The sequence below is a fragment of the Wyeomyia smithii genome, chromosome 2 (assembly GCF_029784165.1).
Source record: "Wyeomyia smithii strain HCP4-BCI-WySm-NY-G18 chromosome 2, ASM2978416v1, whole genome shotgun sequence".
NCBI lineage: Eukaryota > Metazoa > Arthropoda > Insecta > Diptera > Culicidae > Wyeomyia > Wyeomyia smithii.
Genome location: NC_073695.1, coordinates 94,642,317 through 94,662,024, shown reverse-complemented (window position 1 = coordinate 94,662,024; position 19,708 = coordinate 94,642,317). Strand labels below are relative to the sequence as shown.

The 19,708-nt window shown below is 38.2% G+C and overlaps 1 protein-coding gene across 3 annotated transcripts in view; it reads left to right on the top strand.

Annotated features, from left to right (window-relative positions):
* Window positions 1-19,455, top strand: part of LOC129724512 (leucine-rich repeat-containing G-protein coupled receptor 4-like) — an 85,041-nt gene extending 65,586 nt beyond the window's left edge. For all 3 annotated transcript variants that reach the window (XM_055679469.1, XM_055679467.1, XM_055679468.1), the window contains 6 exons: window positions 12,488-13,074; window positions 13,493-13,715; window positions 18,413-18,549; window positions 18,623-18,775; window positions 18,865-19,045; window positions 19,281-19,455. In XM_055679469.1, the coding sequence (XP_055535444.1) occupies window positions 12,558-13,074; window positions 13,493-13,715; window positions 18,413-18,549; window positions 18,623-18,775; window positions 18,865-19,045; window positions 19,281-19,428 (1,359 nt within the window). In that variant the 5' untranslated portion in view covers window positions 12,488-12,557 and the 3' untranslated portion in view covers window positions 19,429-19,455. The remainder of the gene's footprint in view (window positions 1-12,487; window positions 13,075-13,492; window positions 13,716-18,412; window positions 18,550-18,622; window positions 18,776-18,864; window positions 19,046-19,280) is intronic.
* The last annotated feature ends 253 nt before the right edge of the window (window positions 19,456-19,708 follow it).

Here is a 19,708-nt window from a genome sequence, read left to right as displayed (position 1 = left end):
AGTGTACTAGCATCTCACGCAGGGGAACTGTTCCATTATTCATCTCAGCCCATATATTCATCTTATACAACATGAAAACATAATTGAAAACAGGAAATAACGCATATTTTCTAACCAAACCAATCTCCTAATCCATAAAATGGATTCTTCTTAGTTCATAAAGTGTCTCATAAAGTAGAATCCTCAAAACTCATTTAAAAGCTTTAAGTTTGGTATTAGTCGGGCATTTGCACTCGAAAACTCATTTATTTCAATCACCTACCTCAGAAAACAAAATCCGCGCATTGCTCTATACGGCTACAACGGGACTGGTTCAGCAGCCAACCAAAGTTTTTTCATCATTTGCGTAGCACATTTAATTTTAATAACTAAACAATATCACTCACTACACTAAGAATACTTTAATCTTTGAAATGTTCACCTCAAATTTCCAAAATCAAGCTTTAATTAACAGAAATATATGAGATGAATTATTACAAATCCTAAATTTCAACTGTATGTATTTTCATCTGTTTTCACGCACTGCATTGAAGATAATCAAAAGTTGCCAAAGCATTTTCTGTTAATACGAGAAAATCATTCTGGAAATGTTGACTTATTCCGACATAATTGACACGAATCGACAGCACTACAGTGGTTGCCTAGGTTAACAATTTTGCACGTAAACAACTACAGCGGATACCTAGATAACCTACTACGACGATTTGCGGTTACGTTCATTCATGAAAGTGTGATTCATTCATGATTAACGGTGTGATGAATATGGGGGCGTCGTGCGATGAATAATTGAGCAGTGATTCAAGTTTTGAGATGATTCCATATTCATCTGCATTGTGATAAATGGTTTGTTTTACAAAATTCAGGATAAACCTAGCTGAGTGTACTAAATTTCCAATGCTGGGCAATTACATAAGAGCATGTAAGCGGATTTTGTTAAATTGTTCAATTGTTTTGTAAAAATTTTATGTTTAATCCCTGCATTCCTCATGAATATCGGCTTAAAGAGATGAATAACATTTAAAAGGCATTTTGGTTGCAATTGAAATGATCTGCTATAATTGGGATCAAAAACTACATCACCCGAAGGCAAGCAAAGTTACTCGTAGTTGTCAAACTTAGGATCGTGACGTCATCGTGCGATGGTCTATATTGCAAAATAGACACTATTCTGAAAAAAAAAAAGTTTTTCATGTTCAACAGTGTTTCTCGTTTTCTGCTTTTGAACGGCCATGCGTTTCCATGGATGTACGCAGGCCCGGATAAAGAGTTGTGGGGGCCCGGGGGCCAAGTAATATGTTTTCAGTTGTCAAAATTTCAATTAAGAAACATGTCATACAAAAATAAAAATTAGGGAAAGGTTATAGAAGGATTGTGTTAGTTTCGTCTAAAAGTTTTTTGATTTTCTCCTAGAAAGGTATAGCAATCACTGGAAAAACCAAAGGTATAAAAGTGCTCCAAAGGGTCGAATCTCGAATATCAATCGACTTAGTTTGACGAGCTGAGCATTTCCTGTATGTGTGTGTGTATGTGTGTGTGTGTATGTGTGTGTATGTGTGTGTGTAACGCTCTCCCAATCTCACTCGATTTTCTCAGAGATGGCTGGACCGATCTTCATGAAATTAATTGCAAATGAGAGGTCTAGTTTTTTTTTTCCTCGCTTATTTTCCGTCGGTCTAGTTCCGCCACTGTTGTGGCCGATCACCGACGCCCAGGGAGGCGACTCCACACCCAGGACCCTAACTCACGACCCGTTTATTAACGGACCGGCGCCAACGGCTTTACTTCCTCATGCGGTGGAAGACGTGATCCCAGAGATTTTTCGCCTCCGAAAATCTCCCGGTGTCGGCTAGGATTTAATCTAGACCAGTGGGGTTGGTTGTGAGTGGATCACGCCACCTCACAACCATCGACACCTATGTCGGCGAAGGGATACGAACCCAGGCGTCGAGCGTGGTTGGCGGAGACGTTACCAACCACACTAGGCCCCCGCTCTCAGAGAGGTCTAGTTGTCCCATAAGATATGTTTAAAAATGTGAAAATCACGAAACATCATTATCTCAGAAACTACTCAACCGATTTTAACAAAATTGGTTTTAAATGAACGAGCTACTTAAAAACCCTTAACTTTTGAGTTTCATGAAGATTGAACGTGTGATTCAGAAGTTATTTAAAGAAACGTGTTCTGGAGAGTGTTTAATCTCACTCATGTTTCTCAGAGATGGCTGAACCGATTTCCACAACATCAGTGTCATTTGGAAGGTCTAATTACCCCATAAGACCCTATTGATTTTTTTTTGCAATCGGACTATTACTTTGACTGTTATGTTTAAAAATGTGAAATCCAACTTTGAAAAGAAACATATTCCGAGGACTACTCAAACTCACTCACTTTTCTCAGAGATGGCTGAACCGATTTACACGAAATTAGTGTCAAATGAAAGGTCTAGCTGAGTCATAACACCCTATTGAATTTTACTGTAATCGAACTGTAACTTCGTCTGTAATGTACCGAATTGTGAAAATCACGAAACTTCATTATCTCAGAAAATACACAACCGATTTGATCAATTGTATTATCAGATGAACAGGCTAGTTAAGGGTTAACTGGTGAATTAAGATTTAACACGTGGTTTCAAAGTTTGAATGCTCTATACGTTTCCATTTCATTTGATTATAATCGAACTTAAGCAACCGTTATATATTAAATTGTTAATAAAACAACGAAATTCTATTATCTCAAAGATTACACGACTTAATTGAATATTACTAGTGTCATACGAACGAGTCATCTCTCAAACTTACGAATAACAAACTTCATAACAATTTGATATGTGGTTCAAAAGTTATGGAAAGAAAAGAAATTCAAAGGCTATTTAAAACTATACCTGCATTGATCAATATATGTGGCCACAATATAATTTAAATGTGGTATCGTACCATTTGAATGTTCCCGGTATCGCTCGTGATTGAATTGTTCGAAATTAAGAGTCATTTCTTTTATTTCGCTATTTATTGAGCATTTACATTACGTCAAATTTCATATTTTATACTTCTATTACAACATCAATATTTTAGAACCAAAAAAGTGAATACACATTTATTGGATTGAAGAGTTCATGTAAATCTATTTTTACAAATAATAAGTTTGAATGAGAAAGGCTGGGTATGACCGCTAGGTGAATTAATTTAGGTTTTTTAAGTGTCATTAAATTTTTTGTTGGAGGTAAAAATTTTGGTGGGCCCCAGTTCACATAACTACAACGATATAAAGTCTTAAAGTCTTAAAGTTGCAGTTTCAGTTGTTTGAATTTCAAATTCAATGTTTTTAATACTTTCAAATAAAATGTTATCAATATTTTATGTCAACATTCCAACATTTTTCTGAAAGTCTCTCCATTCCAGGCCTTTTCAAATGTTATTTTAGATAATTTTTCGAAAGTTTAATAAGGTCTACACATACACATCTCTTCCCGTTATTCTAAATTAAATTATTTATTCTAAACTTCATGGTTCTGGTGAAACAATACGAGACTGGCAGGAAAGCGTATGTTAAATCAAAGATAAAATAAATGAATAATTTTCTCTGAAAATCTCCAAAAAGGCTTGAAAAATCTTTAACACAAAGCGCATTTTTGGTTTAAACTAAATCAAAAGTATTTATTCACAGTCAAAACGTACAATTTACGTAAAAAGTTCGATTTGAAGAATATTAAAATACAAATTCTTCCAAAAAGTTCGAATAATAGTTATGCTCCATCTCGCGACAAGCTTTAAAAGTATCCGAAGAAAACAATTTCACAGAGTTAAAATTTATAATGCTATTTTTGCAATTTTGTAAACCATTGTTTTTCATTTCACTAGGCGCACCGGGTTTGCCCTAGAGCTCAAATTGTAAAAAATATCAAAGATTATAGCTATTCAACCATTCCTGTGAATTTGGCACCCTTAGCCATGTCAGTTACACAATAAAAGCTTCCACACACCTCAACACGAACGTTACCGTGCGCCTCCTTTCACTGTTGAATCGGTGGAGACGCTATACTAATTATTGGACAGCTTTCTAGGGAACGAGCGACTGGAGAAATTTGAGTAATAGTAATATTCTAGACAAAAACTTTCTTCTACGTAGTCGTTTCATAAGAAGGAGTACACATTTTACTGTAATCACAAATTAGGGTGACCCAACACTTAATCTAATCCAACATCTAACTTTCTTCTCTTTGCAGATAGAATTAAACGATGTTCTATAATGTTGTAGCCCTGTCAATTTTGCGCAAATTTATATATTTTGCCTTTCTCCTAGAAAGGTATAGCAATCACTTGCAAAACCGAAAGTATGGAAGTGCTCCAAAGGGCCGAATGGCATATACACTCGACTCAGCACGACGAACTGAGCATTTTCTGTATGTGTGTGTGTGTGTGTGTGTGTGTGTGTGTATGTGCAGATTTTTTTTCTCACTCACTTTTCTCAGAGATGGCTGGACCGATTTTCATGAAATTAATTACAAATGAAAGGTCTCGTTGTCCCATAAGAGCCTATTAAATTTCATTGTATCGGATTTTTAGTTTAGAGGTTATGTATCAAAATGTAAAAATCATGAAACATCATTATCTCGAAAACTACACAGCTGATTTGAACAAAATTGATTCCAAATGAACGGGCTATCTGAAACTTTTTAATTTTCTAAAGATTGAACTTGTGGTTTAAAAGTTATGAAAAGAAACGTGTTCTGAAGACTGTTTAATCTCACTCATGTTTCTCAGAGATGGCTGAACCGATTTTCATGAAATCAGTGTTTAATGGAAGGTCTAGTTGTCCCATAAGACCCTATTGATTTGTTTTGCAATCGGACTATTACTTTGCCTGTTATGTTTAAAAATGTGAAATCCAGCTATGCAAAGGAACATATTCCGAAGACTACTTGGACTCACTCACTTTTATCAGAGATGGCTGACCCGATTTCCACAAAATTAGTGTCAAATGAAAGGTCTAGCTGCCTCATAACATCCTATTGAATTTTACTGTGATCAAACTGTAACTTCGTCTGTAATGTACCGAAATGTGAAAATCACGAACTTTCATTATCTCAGCAACTACTCAACCGAATTGATCAATATTATTATCAGATGAGCGGGATAGTTAAGGGTTAACTGATGAATTATGATTGAACACGTGGTTTCAAATTTTGGCTGCCCTAAACGTTCCCATTTCTATTGATTATAATCGAATTTAAGCAACCGTTATGTATTAAATTGTTTATAAAACAACAAAAGTCTATTATCTCAAAGATAACATGACGTATTTGAACATAACTAGTGTCATACGAACGAGTCATCTCCCAAACTTGCAAATAACAAACTTTATAACAATTTTATATGTGGCTCAACAGTTACGGAAAGAATAGAAATTTAACGACTATTTAAAACTATACCTGATTTGATCAATATATGTGTTAATGCCATAGTTTAAATGTGGTATCGTACTATTTGAACGTTCCAAATTCATTGATTTCTTGCGATGTGTTTAAAAGCTGCAAATGCACGACGAATCAGCCATAGGATATGATCAAAGTCAAATAACAAATCGTTTGAAATGATTGGTTTTATCGAAATGACAACAACCTCGACTTTTGGCTTCTGTACATCGCTTTAATTCTGAATATATTCATATATGGTGGTATTCGGTCATTTTCAGCAGATTTTCCATATATAGAAATATCCATATTGAGTATAATTCGGTCATTTTCGACTGTTTCCTAGAAGTTGCCATTTAGCAATTTAAAATGGTGCCTGAAGTCAATTGTTAGCTCATTGCATCATTTTGGTTCCAGAGATACTCATATTGGATGGTATTTAGTTATTTTAGGCTGTTTTTCACAAACCGGAAGTCGCCATCTTGAATTTCAAAATGGTATTTAAGATAATTTCTGGCCTCTGAGCGTCATTCTGGTTTAAGAAATGCCCATATAGGGTGTTATTCGATCATTTTCGGCTGTTTCCCAGGAACCGAAAGTCGCCTACCCAGAATCCAAAATGGTGTCTGTCGATTTCAGCTGCTGTGTATCATTCTAGATCCGGAGATACTCATGTTAGACGGGAATCGGCCATCTTTGGCTGTTTTCCTGAAACCAGAAGTTGCCATCCTACATTTCATAATGGTGTCTGAGGTCAATTTTTAGCTTCTTGTAACATTCTCGCTCAGGAGATACTCATATTGGGTGGTTTTTGTTTACTTTGGGCTGTTTTTCAGAAACCAAAAGTCGTTATTTTGCACGCAAAAGTTGGAGTGTGCTTAACCAGATCATTTATGAGCGAAATTAGCGCATTTACTGATTCAAATTGGAACCAGTACAACGCATGTGCGTTGGGCATAACACATTTGATGCTCTAGCGTATTTTGAATGTATTGCGCAGCTCCAAACCACTACACTTATAAAGCTTCAGCCGATGTTCAGAAGGTTGGCATCGTTAAAACAGTGCAACCAGCAATCAATACTGATAAGTTGGGTACTGACTCTATTGAAGAAATTATTGTCTGATCGATTCACATTCATGAATCAGGTCATTTGAAAACATAATTCAATCATTAACAATAAACAAAAACATGAGATTAGTCCAAAACATTTTGCATTTAATTATGACTCTGGTTTCATTCACATGCATTCGGTTCTGCGTTACTAGCACCAGCGTCAATAACTTCCGCGGCAACAAGGCTCGCCATTGGATGTTTCGGTTGCTGACGATTTTTAGGGATGCACGAGCCGTTGATACGCAGGCAAAATTGCCTGTGAAGTTAACTTCTGTCATCTTGGCGTAATTCTTGTTCCAAAACATTCATATTCAATGGTATTTGGTCATTTCCGGCTGTTTGCCAGACACCGGAAGTCACCATCTTGATATTCAAGATTGTGTCTGTGATTAATTTTTAGCTTCTGTCCATCTTTCTGGTTCCGGAGATACTCATATTTAATGGGAATCGTCCATTTCAGGCCGTTTTCCAGAAGTTGTTGCCATCTTACAATTGTTGTCTGAAGTCGATTTTTGGCTCCAGTCCATCATTTCGGTTCCGGAAATACCCATATTGAATGATATTTGGTCGTTTGCCGCTGTTTTTCCGAAACCGGAAGTCGCCATTTTGGATTTCATAATGGCATTTGAGACAATTTCGATCAATTTTAGCTACTGTGTATCACTCTAGATCCGGATATTATTATATTGGGTGAAAATCGGCCATTTTTGGCTATTTTCCAGAGATCGGAAGTTGCCATCTTACAATCCAAAATGTTGCCTGAGGTCGATTATGGAACAAATTTGTTTCTACCAAAAACATTCACCTGCCAAATATGGTTCCGGGGAGCTCCGTAGCCGCAAGGTTACAGCGTCCGCCTTGGTAAGCGGGTGGTCGTGGATTCGAATCTTAGTAGAATCAGGCCATTTGGTTGCCAAAGGATTTTAGCACGGGTTTATTCTCAGGCTTCCCACCAAGTACCTTCCTTCAATCCGAATTCTACAGTACCTCTGTTGACACTCCTTTTAACAAAAATAAGTTCTTGGTATAATAAAACTGGTGTGAGTAACGTATGAAAGTTTTCTCCAGGGAATTGTAATTAGGCGATTCGTTAGGAGGGACAGAGGCTTGGTATAGCAGAGTAGTAAGCTGAAACGGAAAGGTAAAACTTACACACAAGCACGGATATGAATACAGAAAACACTCGGGCAATATCACAATAGATCTAATCTCTGGTCGCAGTGATGAGCCCACACAGGAAAAAATGGTTCCATTTAGTTGGTTAGCTCTCGAGATGTGCAGAAATTTGTGTTTCATTTCCACTTCCAGAGAAAGGAGGGGTGTCCAACTATTATGGACATATTTGTTACCCCTTAAAACATTCACATGCCAAATTCGGTTTCATTTGCTTGGTTTGTTCTTGAGTTGTGCAGAAATTTATGTTTAATTTGTATGGGACTCCTCCCTTCCAGAAGAGGGAGAGGCCTCAAACTATCATAGGAACCTTTATCGGCACCAAAAACCCCTACATACAAATTTTCGCGTCGATCGGTTCGGTAGTTTTCGAGCCTAAATGGATCAAACAGACAGACAGACCGAACTGCATTTTTATATGTATAGATTACAACATCAATATTTTAGAACCTAAAGAGTGAATAAACATTTATTAGATTGAAGCGTTCATGTAAATCTATTGAAACAAATAAAAGTTTTTAGACCACTGGGTCGAATCAAATGGTCTACTATCAGAAACTCAATTTGGCTTCCGCCGTGCCAAAGGGACGAATGATTGTCTTGCGTTGCTTTCAACAGATATTCAGCTGGCGTATGCTCGCAAAGAACAAATGGCGTCTGCGTTCTTGGACATTAAGGGGGCTTTTGATTCCGTTTCTATTGACATTCTTTCGGGTAAACTTCACCGGCAAGGATTTTCTCCAATTTTAAACAATTTTCTGCACAATTTGTTGTCCGAAAAGCACATGCATTTTACGCATGGCGATTTGGCAACTTTTCGCATTAGCTACATGGGTCTTCCCCAGGGCTCATGTTTAAGCCCCCTTCTTGACAACTTTTATGTAAATGACATCGACGAATGTCTGGCAAATTCATGCACGATAAGACAACTTGCAGACGACAGTGTAATCTCTGTTACAGGAGCCAAAGCTGCCGATTTGCAAGGACCATTGCAAGATACCTTGGACAATTTGTCTGCTTGGGCTTTACAGCTAGGTATTGAATTCTCTCCGGAGAAGACTGAGATAGTAGTTTTTTCTAGGAAGCATGAACCTGCTCAGCTTCAAACACAATTAATGGGTAAAACGATTTCTCAGGTTTTGGTATACAAATATCTTGGTGTCTGGTTCGACTCTAAAGGCACCTGGGGTTGTCACGTGAGGTATCTGATGAAAAAATGTCAACAAAGAGTGAATTTTCTTCGTACAATAACCGGACAATGGTGGGGAGCCCATCCAGGAGACCTTATAAGGCTTTACCAAACAACGATATTGTCTGTTATTGAATACGGGTGTTTCTGCTTCCGCTCCGCAGCAAACACACATTTGATCAAACTGGAGCGAATACAATATCGTTGTTTGCGTATCGCCTTAGGTTGCATGCAGTCGACCCATACGATGAGTTTGGAGATCTTAGCTCGAGTACTACCATTGAAAAACCGCTTCTGGAGCCTGTCTTCTCGTATTCTAATCAAATGTGAGGTCTTGAACCGTCCTGTGATTGAAAATTTTGAAAGGTTAATCGAACTTAATTCTCAAACCCGTTTTATGACATTGTATTTCAATCACATGTCCCAAAATATCAACCCTTCTTCGAATATTCCAAATCGTGTCGACTTATCAAATACTTCTGATTCTACTGTGTTTTTTGATACATCCATGATAGAAGAAACTCGTGGAATTCCGGATCATTTACGCGTGCAGCAGATCCCCGAAATTTTTTCCAATAAATATCGAAACATCAACTGCAACAATATGTTCTACACTGACGGATCACTTCTTGATGGGTCCACTGGCTTCGGTATTTTCAATAACAATTTAACCGTCTCCCATAAGCTCGATAATCCTGCTTCTGTTTACGTCGCAGAATTAGCTGCAATTCAGTACACCCTAGGGATTATCGAAAAAATGCCCACGGACCAATATTTCTTCTTTACGGACAGTCTCAGTTCCATTGAGGCTCTCCGATCGATGAAAGATGTTAAGCACTCTCCGTATTTCCTGGGGAAAATACGGGAACATCTGAGTGCTTTATCCGAAAAATCTACTCAGATTACCTTAGCGTGGGTCCCTTCTCACTGCTCGATACCGGGCAATGAGAAAGCGGACTCTTTGGCTAAGGTGGGCGCAACAAACGGTGATATTCATGAAAGACCAATTGCTTTTAATGAATTTTTCGCACTTGTACGTCAGAATACGATTTATCAGTTGGCAAAATGCTTGGACCAGAGGGGGATTGGGAAGGTGGTTACATTCCATAATCCCCAAAGTATCGACGAACCCGTGGTTCAAGGGGTTGGATGTAGGTCGGGATTTCATTTGCGTGATGTCCCGGCTTATGTCCAATCACTATAGATTTGACGCGCATCTCCGTCGTGTTGGGCTCGGGGAAAGTGGTATCTGTGCCTGTGGTGAAGGTTATCACGACATAGAGCATGTGGTTTGGTCATGCCCTGTACACCGTGACGCCAGGTCTAAATTAATAGCTTCCCTGCAGGCCGAAAGTAGGCAGCCGGCTGTTCCTGTTCGTGATGTCTTGGCGAGCCGTGACTTATCCTACATGTCCCTTATATACGTTTTCCTGAAATCCATCCACGCCCCAGTTTAATCCTATTCCCTTCCGCCTACATCCAACCAAACGACAAAAACACGTTAAGACCCCGGATCCGGAAACAGCAACTAGACCCGCACGATACTCTCAGGCCCCGAGGGAGACAACCCAATATGCCAGTCCGTAATATCTTGGCCCAGCAGCGGAACATATTCAATATGCTACTTACCTATGGCGATGGAAAACCATCAAACAACAAATCAGTGCTTTTGATACAAAACATTCTGACTTTAAGTTAGATTTAGTTTCAGCTCGTAGTCGGCAGCGAGGATAAAACATTTGCTTTTAGTTATTAAGATACTTTAGAAAGTAAGCTACCAGATATAATTGGCGCCGTTAAACTTTGAATTGTATTTGTGCCATGTCAAATAAATTATAGATGAAGAAAAAAAAAAGTTTGAATGAGAAAGGCTGGGTCTGACCGCTAGGTGGATTATTTTAGGTTTTTTTTCCTATTTTTCAAAACAATAGATATAGAGCTTTTCCACTAAATCACAACAAGAAAACTGCGAGTGTGGCCCTAAAGCTCAAACTGAAAAAAAAAGAAATATTCTAGCTATTTATTCATTCCTGTGAGTTTTGGTGCCCCTATCCATTTTGGTTACGCAACAGAAGCTCCCACGCACTCTCACTTGTAATCGATAGTTTTTGAGGTATCGTTCACGCTACAAATTATATAAATATAAATGTTTATGCATTATTTATTCAATCTCGTTGGTTCGAACAAATTTATAATATTATTCTTAAGGAACCACGGCCATTTTTATCATACGCAAAAATATATATCCCTTCTGTTTGTTATTTAAACAGTAAATAATCGAAAGTTGTTTGAATTGTAAATATATTCTATAGACTGATTTCACAGCGGAGCATGTGCACGCGGTCAAGTAATTTATGTATGTCATTAGCAATTACGTGTGTTACGAAGGTTAGATTTGTAACGAAGTGAGCAGTTTCAGTAACTCAAAATACGCATCTGAATAAGTAGATTACCGATTCCGGCAAATGATGTTGAATTTCACGTACGGTATACCAGTAACCAAACATAAAATGCTTTTTAACCCTCTGTCAATCTTGCAGCCGTTCACGAACTAATTTTTCAAAACAAATCATGTTCTAACTTATCTCGTATTTAAACTTACCCAGGAGTACCTTATATTCTGCTTATAATGTTAATTATTGTTCATTCAGCTAAAGAGAAAGTCAACCAACAACCGACGACAGTTTTAACAGATAATGAAAAGTCCCGGAAATGGAGCCACACTAAACCCACAAAACTCCCGCTAACTTTATTAAATCAGTTTTCTTTATTCCGTGATTGAACCCCGTTGCAAAGCTTTCGAATCTGATGGCTGATATAATCTTGAACCAGGTTTTGTGTGTTTTCTCTCTCTCTCTCTCTCTATTTATTTAAATATTTATTCATTTCCGTCATCGTCTTCCGGTTGCCGCATGCGTCGAGAGCGGCACTAGCTGGATGCATATTTTAGCATTCTAAATTTTTAAGCACGAAGAAGGCAACTTGCACACTAAGGATGCATTCTTCCTGGGAAAGTTTTTTTTTTCACTCGTTTCTCTAGCTTCATTCCGTCTTTTCCGCGTGGACGAATAAACACGGGTGAATACGAGTGAGCGTAAAATAGAAATCCCCGGCAAGATCGGTATGCTTTCCTTGGAAAACATATAAAATAAAGGCATAAAAAACATTTCCTCTAGGGAAAAAGTTTGCTATCGGAACAAGTGCCGTTAGTTGCTTTCGCCACTGTGCCAGCGGGCGCCAACGAAAGTTCATTCTACCTGCTTGACTTCACTGCAATGGTGAATGGTGGCCACAATTACGAATGATAATCCTAAATGGGGGCGATTGGGGAAACCGCTGATTATAGCGAAGTATTTAGATAAATTTTACATTTTCACACCACACATTATAGTACTTCGGTGGTGTGAACTATTCATGAGTGCTTCTGCACAACCTGATCGTAAAGTCCTGTTTTTGGGTACGTGCTATAAATGTTTTGTTTTCTTGTTCCACCGAACTTAGTGTATAAAGCGTGTGATGTTTATTTCAAATCTTATTGAAAGTGCACAATCTTGAAATTCAAATATGTTCTGTTTTCTTTTTTACTATTCCGGCAGATGTCAACGTAACCAACGTGTCGACACGTAAGAAAAAGAAAAAACTGCACTAGGCGGCACCCGAGGGAAAATGCCGTCAGGGAATGTCCACCGGACAGAGAAGACTATCGGAAGGTTTACGGTGGAGCAGCAGGCGGACACGACCTCCGGATGGTGTCCTCACCCGTCCACTCGGCTGTGCGCCAGAGAACGAACCCTTCGACTAATGCTTCTGCCGCACGGGTTGAAAACGCCCCGGCTGCTTCTGCTAGCTGGTCTGGTGCTGTTGCTGTTGCAGGGGCTAACGATGGTTGATGCTCAGTCCAATCCACCACAAACTTGTCCTCCGACAGCGGACATCAATCCGTGCCAATGTCAGGTGAAGAAAAATGGTCTAGACATACTGTGCGAGGCGACAGACGTGGTGCATATAACTAGAGCAATGAGTGCACTGAAAGGCAAGAATCCCATCATTTTCTACTTGAAACTGCGCCACAACAATCTGCCCAAGTTGCAAGGATTCGTGTTTCTCTCGCTGGACATCCGACACTTAACCATTCACAACAGCAGTTTGGCGGCAATCGAGGAAACGTCCCTTAGTTCGCTGGGTAAGTTTTTATTAGCAAATTGTTTATTTTGAGTGGGATGCTCTTAAGCACAGAGGAGAATATATTATTTTCATCTTAATAAATCCTAGAATGTCAAAGTTCACTAGGGAAATTACGTCCGTTTTGTTCTGTTTCATCGCCATCGTAGCGAAAGAGATTTGTGCTCTTGTGAATCTTTCAGTACTATCTGTAATTACATAAGGACATCGCGTTAATGACTCGAAAAACCAACAAAAAAAATTAAAAATGCCGGTAGAAAATCCAAAGGGTTTTAAGTGCCAAAAAAAATAACTCAGTCAGGATAAAAACAATATAAACAACCTTCGTGTCTCTTAGTCCCTAATAATAGCGAATTACGTTAATCTGATCAACATTTTTCATATCTTCATGCAACGACGACGTTATTTTCCGTTTCCAGGTCGGGGTCTAACACAGCTGGACGTTTCACAAAACCAACTGATGACGGTTCCCTCGAGTGCGTTGAAAAACCTGCATCACTTGTTAATATTGAATTTGAATCACAACCGCATTTCGGTGCTTCATAATCGTGCATTCGAAGGCCTGGACACTCTGGAGATACTGACGATCTATGAAAACAAGCTGTCTTCTATCGAACCAGATGCATTCCGTGGATTGGATAAGTAAGTGAAAAGTTTCATGCGATTTTTTTTTCTTATATTCTTCTACTCTACTCTACTCTACTCTACTCTACTCTACTCTACTCTACTCTACTCTACTCTACTCTACTTTACTCTACTCTACTCTACTCTACTCTACTCTACTCTACTCTACTCTACTCTACTCTACTCTACTCTACTCTACTCTACTCTACTCTACTCTACTCTACTCTACTCTACTCTACTCTACTCTACTCTACTCTACTCTACTCTACTCTACTCTACTCTACTCTACTCTACTCTACTCTACTCTACTCTACTCTACTCTACTCTACTCTACTCTACTCTACTCTACTCTACTCTACTCTACTCTACTCTACTCTACTCTACTCTACTCTACTCTACTCTACTCTACTCTACTCTACTCTACTCTACTCTACTCTACTCTACTCTACTCTACTCTACTCTACTCTACTCTACTCTACTCTACTCTACTCTACTCTACTCTACTCTACTCTACTCTACTCTACTCTACTCTACTCTACTCTACTCTACTCTACTCTACTCTACTCTACTCTACTCTACTCTACTCTACTCTACTCTACTCTACTCTACTCTACTCTACTCTACTCTACTCTACTCTACTCTACTCTACTCTACTCTACTCTACTCTACTCTACTCTACTCTACTCTACTCTACTCTACTCTACTCTACTCTACTCTACTCTACTCTACTCTACTCTACTCTACTCTACTCTACTCTACTCTACTCTACTCTACTCTACTCTACTCTACTCTACTCTACTCTACTCTACTCTACTCTACTCTACTCTACTCTACTCTACTCTACTCTACTCTACTCTACTCTACTCTACTCTACTCTACTCTACTCTACTCTACTCTACTCTACTCTACTCTACTCTACTCTACTCTACTCTACTCTACTCTACTCTACTCTACTCTACTCTACTCTACTCTACTCTACTCTACTCTACTCTACTCTACTCTACTCTACTCTACTCTACTCTACTCTACTCTACTCTACTCTACTCTACTCTACTCTACTCTACTCTACTCTACTCTACTCTACTCTACTCTACTCTACTCTACTCTACTCTACTCTACTCTACTCTACTCTACTCTACTCTACTCTACTCTACTCTACTCTACTCTACTCTACTCTACTCTACTCTACTCTACTCTACTCTACTCTACTCTACTCTACTCTACTCTACTCTACTCTACTCTACTCTACTCTACTCTACTCTACTCTACTCTACTCTACTCTACTCTACTCTACTCTACTCTACTCTACTCTACTCTACTCTACTCTACTCTACTCTACTCTACTCTACTCTACTCTACTCTACTCTACTCTACTCTACTCTACTCTACTCTACTCTACTCTACTCTACTCTACTCTACTCTACTCTACTCTACTCTACTCTACTCTACTCTACTCTACTCTACTCTACTCTACTCTACTCTACTCTACTCTACTCTACTCTACTCTACTCTACTCTACTCTACTCTACTCTACTCTACTCTACTCTACTCTACTCTACTCTACTCTACTCTACTCTACTCTACTCTACTCTACTCTACTCTACTCTACTCTACTCTACTCTACTCTACTCTACTCTACTCTACTCTACTCTACTCTACTCTACTCTACTCTACTCTACTCTACTCTACTCTACTCTACTCTACTCTACTCTACTCTACTCTACTCTACTCTACTCTACTCTACTCTACTCTACTCTACTCTACTCTACTCTACTCTACTCTACTCTACTCTACTCTACTCTACTCTACTCTACTCTACTCTACTCTACTCTACTCTACTCTACTCTACTCTACTCTACTCTACTCTACTCTACTCTACTCTACTCTACTCTACTCTACTTTACTCTACTCTACTCTACTCTACTCTACTCTACTTTACTCTACTCTACTCTACTCTATTTTTTATGATGGTTTTAACCCTTAGGGTCATTCGATACTCGAAACAAAGTTTGTATACGTTTTTAGGTTAGCAAACCAAGTATTTTAACCAAATGGAAGAATTTTTCAGGCTCAAACGTAATTTTTCAAAGAGTGTAATGCGTGTATTTCAACATTCTTTAAATCTGAAGCATTGTAACCTTTAGTTTCACAAAACTCTTACTAAAAATGAGTTGTAGGGAAGTGAAAGAGACTATGCATTATTATTTCGAACTTTTTGAGTGAAGGTGATTACAATGTTCAGATATGTAGATTGGCGTACACGAAATTTTGAAAATTTAAAGCCAATTCGATTCAAGCGTTACAACCGAGGAACATGAATGCATAACATACTGAAAAGACTTTACATACAAGGGGAATGAATTCAAAAAATGTGGTGACAAATTTGCAGATTTAGAATGTTAGATAAAACTGGAACAAATAAAAAAACTGGAAATAATCAGCCTTCATCTGGCGTGCCCAAAAAAACTCACGTGTCCAAAAATCACCGGACATATTCAGCTGTGCGTGTTTCTGCCTCTATGACGGTGATTCCCACACAGACAGGAGATCCAAAATCTAGTGCTGTGATAAATGATCTTCAAACATCACGCGCAGTTTCCTCTGCTGATCCGTCCGCTATGGAACACTGCAATCGAATCAGTAGGTGTTCCAGTAAAAACGATACAAACATATTACCGTTTAGACTCAAACTTCGAACAGTTTCAAACTTCGAACACTTCAGAATATAAATCATATTATTATAGGTGTAACGTCAAACCGTGCCACCCTGAAAATTTAATTTTCGGAATTTGAGGAATTATAGCAACATCATTTTTTACGTTCTAAAAACACTCAAGATTGTTATTAAAACAATTAAGATTGTGTGTAAATTAAATACCTAATCATTTTCTTTGTGAAGGTTTAATCAAGCCGTAAGTTGATTTTATCAATTAAATGCAGTTGTAAACAATTATTAGATTCATTTGACTTTACAACAATATTTAGACCCGTTCGACTGCTTCAAATAAATTCGTCTCGATAGCTGATAAAAACGGCTAAGGTTTATTGTAAGTAGTTTAACTTAATAGTGCGAAAATTGATTTCAAATGAAGTTTCGATTATAGTGGTGGAGAATAACGCTAAACAACGTTTCCCAAAATCACGGACAAAAATCAATTGGTTACCAAATTTGTGAGTAGAGATTAAGATTTGTAAAATTAAAGTTTGTTAATCAGCACATCCTCTCACAGACAGTTTCGAGGTACGACGCTGGTTTAACAAGCCAGTCGTTGTGAGTTCGAGTCTCGGCTCGGGAAAGACTGTTACCGTAAACTGGGGTGACTTTGATCACCGGGGTGACTTTGATCACTGTACCTCTTTTTTGAATATGTGGTAAAAAAGCGCTCGTAGTGCTTGGGATTTGTCGCAATCTTCACTTATTGTGTGGATATATGTTCGCATTGCTACTATTCATGCATTTCCTGCTATTTAAAGAGTGTTTTCCATGCTAAAATATTAATTGAAAATAAAGTGTATTTTTGGCGATTTTTGTTGCATACAAACAATCGGTTCAAGCTGATTCAAAACAACAAGTTACAATATGTAAAGTTTTTTGATTTTGTTCCCAGATTAGTTCTCAAGATAAACAAATATTATAATAATACATTTTACAGTTATTTTTGCAAGTTTTTTCTTCGAAAGCAATGTTGAGTCCCAATATTCTCCACAGCGTATTACATATTTTTTCTTAACAAAAACCCAAGACGTGGAGTAACATGCAAATTTAGACAATTTCATAAGTCATATTCCTCGTGGACTAGTTTTTGATGATTTTAGACCACTTTCTCTCTCAGTGGATAATCATTCATATATATTCTAAAAATTTTGTATGAATCTTGGACATTCGCCAACATAAACTGTTCACGTAGAATTTGAATGGCCCCCAAATTGCTTTCCAATTGTTACTCCAAATTCATCAAAACAATGAAGTGATCAAAGTCACCCCGGAATGATGATTGGTGTAAAATTTTTAGAGCATATTTAAAAACAGCAAAATTGTTGCTAAACTCTTGAAGTAGTGACTAAATCTTTTTCAACGCATGCCGGTACTTATTTTAAAAATATCAAAGAATATTGTTTTCAGTATATTCTGAAAATATTTGAGGTACAATCAAAAAAGTGATCAAAGTCACCCCAGTTTACGGTAGTGTAAATAGGATTGTGGCGCTAGCCCTAGGATTTGATGCAGTGCGGTATATTTGAAATCGCCGCCTGCTGCGCTGCTATTTGCTGCAGCTCTGCTTGCTGCTGTTCAACCCGTTTTCCAATCGATTGGTGAAGGATATCTGTTGGAAACTGATTGAGTTTCAAGAATTTAAAAGTGTATAATTCTCGTGACGCTCTCGATATTTTCGCTTTTTCAGTTTGCTCCTCTATGTTGCCGTTAGACGTAATTCTACGTCAAATATTTTTTTTAACTGGAAATAAGGCTTATCAATTCCCTGCAACTCATTTCTGAAAAAAAAAACTAAACTACTACAATGCTCAAAATAAACTTTATGTTACAATTACTTACTACTACTTTCTAAAAAAATTTGCCAGCCGTGAAAAATATTCCGTTTGGAACGTGTGCAAAGTTTTTTTCAAATAAAAACAGAATGGCTCTACTTTGTTTTTCGTTAGTATCTCTTACACTGCTATTCCTGTTGATGGTAAACATTCCTCTCATTATTTAGGAAACTAAAACGACTGAACCTGGGCGGTAACGATCTCACATCGGTACCGCAAAAAGCGCTCGCCATTTTGGACATGCTACGAAAGTTGGAACTGCAAGAAAACCGTATCAAAACCATCAAGGAAGGTGACTTCGAAGGTAGGATACTAAGTTTCCTACCTATCTAATAAATAAATTCACATTTCAATTTTTATTGTTCGCATCAACCCAGGACTGCAGAATCTCGATTCGCTTATCCTGGCTCATAACCAGCTCACGGAAGTGCCGCCCCGTGTTTTCAGCCATCTGATTCTACTCAACTCGTTGGAGCTGGAGGGAAATTCCATATCCTACATCGATAAGGATGGCTTTGAAGGGTTGGAAGGTAGGCTAGTATACCCTTTGTTAGCGGAATGGGCTGTTTAACGGTAATTTTCCCTTTTCTATTATATCTCACTGTTTCCTTCCCTGTAGAAAATCTACAGTATCTACGGCTTGGAGATAATAATTTGCATCGGATCCCGAGCGACGCCCTCCGACCGCTACACCGGCTACGGCATCTGGACTTGCGTTCCAACAACATCACCAGCATCAGTGAGGACGCCTTCGTGGGATTCGGTGATTCTATTACCTTCCTGAATCTACAGAAGAATGAGTAAGTTTCTTTTCGTAACAATAATTTCCTGTTCACGCCTTGATTATCATGGAATGCCTTCCTCTGGGTAGCTTGTTATAGGCGTCGTAAAAAGAAGGGTCGTATTGTATATTCAGATGTACAGATTGCCTTGGCATCCCGGAGAAGGATAATTTTCCAAACGATTGCTCCTAATTCTACCAATTATTTGTCCTTCTGATTGTAATTCCGTCCCCTTTCACATGATAAAACACAGCATCAAACAGCTACCGGCACTACTGTTCGAGAATCTGAACTCACTGGAAATGCTCAGTATCCAGAACAACAAACTATCCCGCATCCCGGAGGAGGTTATGGAACCGATCATGGACTCGTTGCGTGTAGTAGATATTATGGGTGAGTGAAGGAAGCAAGACTATTATGATATGATCCCAGGGGCCAATTTCAATTGAATTTTAAGAATGAAAAAATGAAATTTAAATTTTAAGTAGAGTCTATAATGAAAAGAAATATTTAACTTGAAAAATGTTAAAAAAATTAATGATTCGATTTCGATAACATCTCTAGAACTAAGTAATTTAAAAGTTTCACATGGCAACGGTAGACTGTTGAAAGACTGCGAACATATTGAAACAACACTCTTCAGACGCTCGCTAACAAGAAAAGATAAATCGCAAGTCATTC